The following is a 5,777-nucleotide window of genomic DNA, read 5'->3' as shown; positions in this document are numbered from 1 at the left end:
ATGGTGTAAAACAAGCTGCTGGCTTAAATCAGCCCTGTTGGTTCTCACGAGCTAACTTTGAAGCTGTAGGCTCCCTGCCCCCTCGGCTGATATCTGTATTCCAATAACCAGCCTTCAGAGCAGAACCTAAGCACATAAATCATAGGCTGAGCTAATGTGACAAATGTAGACGTATTTCTCTACCTGATCCAGATCACATTTGTGTTGCTGCTGGTGCCAGCGGGCTCACAAGTAACACATTCACCAGCACGTGTCGTGGCTTCAGCTGGAACCTGTCACAGGTTTCACTTGGGCTCAGCCTGCAGGGCCGTGTGAGGATGAGGAACAGACCAGCAGCATGCCCAGCGGAGGGTTACACAGACAATCCCTGTGCAGGGAAGGCATGAGCTCCCTCCTAGTGGAGGAGGCAGGTTTCAGAGGCTGTGTATCAGATCACCTCATCAGCCGGAATAGCAAAGTAAACCAGGGAAGAGTCTGGGCCAGAATGAGGGAAGAAACCCCTTCCTCAGCCCATATCCTTCTGCAGAGCTATCTTTGCACGGGTGTTTTCTGGCCTTCCTTTAACACACCGAGGGAAGGAGCTATTGTAATTGCACAGCACATGACAGACCTGACATCTCTGGATGCTTCAGAATAAATTACGATGTTTTCACTGTGGTGTTGTTGGTTTCTTTTTTTTTTTTTTTTTTTTTTTTTTTTTTTTTTTTTCTTCCATTTTGGCTTCTGTCTGCACCACTGCCTGTGAAAACTCTTGCATCTCAGTATTGTCCAGAGGCGCTGGCTGGCCATGTCCTAGTCGGGCTGCCCCATGTGAGCAGTTAGTGTGAAATCCAGGATTTCTGTGCCTTTTTAATCTCAGAAGATCATGAGTTGTAGGACCGACCATCCAGTCAAGCATGGAAAGCTCTGCCACGATCTTGGGAGGTTCATTTGCTTGAGAAGTCTATGTCAATAGAAAGATGAGCAGGTGAGCAAGGCCACTGTCCCCTTCATTTGCTTCTCTGGGCCTGACACAGCATTTGTTTCTCTTCCAAGGGGGTGCTAGAGGTCCCACCATCCCCTGCACCTGATGTGGCAGAAAGTGACCCTGTGCTGGCCAGCAATACATCAGGTAAGCAGGACGGCAGAGAAGCTGTCCCTCCTTCAGAGCTTGCTTTGCAGTACAGCTTGTGATGCAGTGGGTGGTTCCCTCCCTCCTTCCTGAGAGAGCCGATGGGTTAAAATCCCCTCGGGTGTGTTTTCCCCCCACTGGAGGCCCTATCTCACCACCTTGCTGCACAACTGCAGGGAGCCACCACCAATTCTGTAAACTCACCAGCAAATAGCAGCGAGCCACACAGGCTCTAAGTGCATCTACATGAGTGTGACGGTGCTCAGGGGTTGGAGGAGCCACCCACACATAGGAAAACACAGACCTTTGTGTGCATGTTTGACCACAAAGTTTTCACTTGCACATTTCTGTGCCTGTTCATGTGGCAGAGGCATGTAAGACTGCTTAGGAACTTTCATCTGGTCCTACAGGAGGAAGCTTGGCATAAAGCTACAGGGTTGTTGATCTTTACTGCTTTCTTTCCCACTTTGAGACTTTAATTCTTCTTTTGTTGTCTGCCAACAACACAGTGACCTGTCTGGTTGTTCCCAGCTCTGTTGAAGGTACCACCTATCAATCATCCAGACAGTATCGAAATCATTGAGCTGTTCTTTTTGTCTTTAAGTGAAACCTGAGGAAGAAAAAAAGGAGCAGCTTCCAGCAGGCTTATGTCCCAGCAGACAGAGAACATCCCAAAGGAGTTCCAGCAGGGCCTCTTGGAAGACTTGCAAGAGCCCAGCAGCTCAGGGAACAGCAAAGACCTCCACATCTATTAAATGCCGGGCATCCCTTTCTGCAAAGTGTATTCAGATGAAAAGACAGAGCAAACAGAATCTCCATGCCAAAACTCCCCCCGCTCAGTGCCATACAAGAAAACTTGAAGAGGAAAGAGAAGATGGCTCTGCCACCAAAGACCCCAAAGCAGGGCATGAGCCAACGAGGAGGAACAGCACTAACTGCCTGTGTGCAACACCCAGGCAGAGGGAGTTGGAGGACACCAAACCCATTTCAAATGCCAAAGAACCAGTAGCGAGCCAGCACCAAATGCCGGGAGTGAGAATGCCTGGATCTCCCCAGAAGACCACCAAAGCTAGCTGTGAAAAAGCCAAGGAGACCTCCAGCAGATTAAGTGCCAAAGAGTCCTTATCATCACTCGGGCCAGATATGAAAGCAGAGTGGAAGCTGCTTCTGCAGAAGAGAAACAGCTTGATCCATGAAAACAGCAAATATAAATTTTCCAGTGCAGATGAACTTGCCAGCAGTGAAGAGGTATTGGAGGAAGCTGTTTCATGTCTCCTTTGTGGCAGATTGGAGGATGTTTTCATGGTGTACTGGGGGGCTGAATGGGTGGGATATTAGTGGTTTAGAAGACACGTAGAGGGATGGATTTGGGCTTCACAGTACGAGGCAGTGACACACTCCACAGACAGCCTTTCCCATCTCTTTTCAGTTTGATTTTCCATCCCCCTTCCTTTTGTAAGGTTCCTGTAGCTAGGCAGAGTCTAGCTCAGCGAGGCAAAATGTGCAACCTGGACCTAATCCAGGGCACGACACCATCGTCCCTTTCTGATTTGCACCCTTTTTTACCAGTCCCAGTTGTTCTTCACAATAATAATGACTACAGGACCTGCTGGGGGAGACTCAAGGACAGTCCCAGTCCCCAGGGGTTAGTCGTAGCTCAAAGGTCTGTGCAGGGATGGAAATACCAGCAGTTTGCTGCACTCGGAGAGCACTGAATGAGAGTGGTTCCTTCTTGTTCATGTTTTCAGGAACGGCGAGCTCTGTGCAAGGCAGCGCTAATCATAGGACAGAAAAGACTCAGCGACCGCACCGAGATGCTAAAAAACCCCCTGGAGTCTTCGACATTTGCTGATTACAATGAGCTGGGTTTTAACCTGAGGTCAAACATCTTCCAAGGTGAGGGGATGCACGTGCCTGTACCTGACCTTCAAGCTTGTTCCATCTGCACTGTGCCTGGGCTCGCAGCAGCCACCTTAGTTTGGATAGAGGTCTGACTGTGGGTTACCCTCACTTCTCTTCTTACTCCTCCATCCACAGTCGCTCCAAGGCTGTGGTGTTCGAGGAGATGAAAGCCAGAGCCTCCCTTCCTACACGTGCTATCCCTTTCTCTTCTCTTCTTTCACTATTTTTTCTGAAACATGAAAAGCAAAGGTGTATCGTGACCCCTATCCTCCATGTGCAGAGCTGTCTAAATAGACACCATTTGGAATTCAGTGTCCCCTGTCATAGCCAGTCCCAAATTACCCCCAGGTCCAATACTGGCATTATTTCTCGTTAAGCCATTTAGAAATGCGGGCCTCTCAAATTTCTTCCCAAACCTCTATCAGGCATTGAAGATTGTGTTGTCCTGGTCCTTGTCACACAGAAAAGAGGGACATCTTAACCCAGGGAGCTCAAAATCATTATTATCAAGGAGAAGGTACAACAAAAAGGAAGGTGAGGAGAAAAGGATGAGAGATGAAAATAAAGCCCCCCCAAAATGGCTAGAAGTCAAGAGGGAATAAACAGAAAAGTCCCAGCTGGGAGCTAATTGTAAGTATCATGGCAGAGAAGAAGCTCAAGAAGGCCTGGAGTGGTAAGATGGTGCTTCTTGTGGAGCCGTACTGTTGAGTAGGAGGTTACTCACATGGATGAGGAGATTCAAGGGGGCATCAAGTGAGCACATGAATAAAGGAAGGGCTCTGGGACACAAATAAAGGTGATACCCTTGCTGTACCCTTTACGTATGTCTCATGCTTGGGGATGAAAAGCAGATAAATTGGCAAACGAGCTCCCTCCTGGGTGATGATGAAGCTATTATTCAGCACCTAGCCACACACCTGATCAAAGGTATCGCGGTCAACGCATGACTTTTCCCGTGCCCTTGAAATTGCTGGTGGTGCTCCCTGCTTCAGTTCCAGGACTGCAGTAGGGTGTTTTCTGCATGCATTTTCTCATTCCCTCTTCCTTTCAGGTGGCCCACTGGAGACCAGGAGCTTGATGAAAGATTCCTACACCCCTGATGTAATTCAGAAGGCGATCAGGGATCCCAAAAATTGGCATGGAAGGAGGACTGATGAGCTAGGTATGGCATCTGCTGGGAAAAGTATATTGCTGAATTCCTGAGAAAGATGCTGCTTCTGCCAAGGATAACGGATGAATCTGGACAAAGCGGGGGGAGGAGGAGGTGCTACAACTTGGCGTTTTCACAGGAGAGGAGCTCTACAGCTAGAAAAATCCCTGAGGGATAATAGTTTTAGAAGTGAGGCTGATGATTTTCTATGAACTTCTTTACAGGGAAATGGCATCAGAAAAATGCCCTAAATCTCAACTTGCAGAAAGCGTTGGAGGAGAAGTATGGGAAGAAAAAAGGCAAGCTTTAGAAGATGAAGGATAGGAATTGGAGTGCATTCAGCAGGGGATCTTCTTCCTCCACCATCTAATAAACCTCCGTATAGAGCACCAGCTCATTGCTGTTGTCAACAACAGATTTGTTGCTGGTGCGCTGTTCCCTGCTCAATTAGGGTATCTTTGGGGAGAGCAATGCAAGATAAATCTGAATGCAAGAAAAGAAAAATCATTCTGTTGGTCACTGGTAAGATGGGCCTGCCTGGGGTGTGGAGCACACACCCTTGCTGAGGGTAGAAAGTCATGGTGGTGAGAGGAGGCCGTATAAGCACATAACAGGATTCCTGATGTGTTTTTCTCACTGTATATAATGGTCCCTATTGCAGGATCCTGCCTTCCAGCTCCATGAAGTGTACCAGTTTGGTGCAGCAACCATAAAGTACGTGTCTGGGAGCAGCAATGCCCTGAACCTTCCCCCCTGGTCCCAAGCTTTCATAGTTTTAAAGGACTGATGCTTTTCTCAGTGATATGAAGTGTTTGGAGGCAGAATTAGGATTGTTACTCCACCCTTCATTGGTTGGGGGTTAGGTAACAATATGCTGACTTCATAAAAGCAGTGAAGGATGTTAAAATATAACTGGCAGTAATCAAGTGATTATTTTCCACCAGCAATAATTAACCATTCGGAATTCAGATATTGCCAGGCACACGCTCAAGTCTTTCAGCTATGGAGAATGGCCAAATGGCAGCTTGTAGAAATCTCCCTGTAGGTTTTTTCCTTGTGCATCAGTACCAAGAGGCTCCTGCCTGAGCACACACTACTCAACTGCAGCTGAACAGCACGGCCCTGCAGGAACACCCTGTTCTGTTGCTGCTTCCAGCACTGATGACAAACATGTCTCCAGGTACATAATAAGTGCTGTCTTCTGAAACTGTGGCAAATCCTAATCCAGAAAACACGGAGATGAACAAAAATCTACTGATACTGTTTGGCATACTGAAAGCAGGCAGTTCAGGGCACAGTTAGCTAATATATACACCACATAACGTGGGCTGAATCAGCATCAGATTCACGGGTCTCTTTCTAATGTCTGGGCAGACAGACTGCAGAATTATGGTAAAGCTTGAAGCAAATGCCCTTTGCTACCCATGAGAGGCTAATGAAGAGACTAGATCAGAAGGGAAACAAACAGACTGTCAGGTCTTGCACCACTACATCCTGCCACAAACCATGATGTTTTTGCCTTCTGCAGTGAAGAGCCGTAAGGTCATTTTGCACATTTTTTACAAATTAAAATGCTTATAAGCACTTAAATAATACATAGCAGATTGAATTGTA

The 5,777-nt window shown here is 47.4% G+C and overlaps 1 protein-coding gene across 1 annotated transcript; it reads left to right on the top strand.

Moving 5' to 3' along the window:
* Positions 1-2,149: 2,149 nt before the first annotated feature.
* CIMIP4 (ciliary microtubule inner protein 4) lies at positions 2,150-4,473 on the top strand (the record flags this gene model as incomplete). The annotated part of the gene is made up of 4 exons (XM_082751944.1): positions 2,150-2,359; positions 2,860-3,007; positions 4,065-4,175; positions 4,388-4,473. The coding sequence occupies 4 exons, from the start codon at positions 2,150-2,152 to the stop codon at positions 4,471-4,473; spliced, it is 555 nt and encodes a 184-aa protein (XP_082608070.1).
* Positions 4,474-5,777: the final 1,304 nt, after the last annotated feature.

The sequence above is a fragment of the Aythya marila genome (assembly GCF_965140915.1).
Source record: "Aythya marila genome assembly, chromosome: 1".
Lineage (NCBI taxonomy): Eukaryota > Metazoa > Chordata > Aves > Anseriformes > Anatidae > Aythya > Aythya marila.
This window is presented reverse-complemented; position numbering and strand designations above follow the sequence as displayed.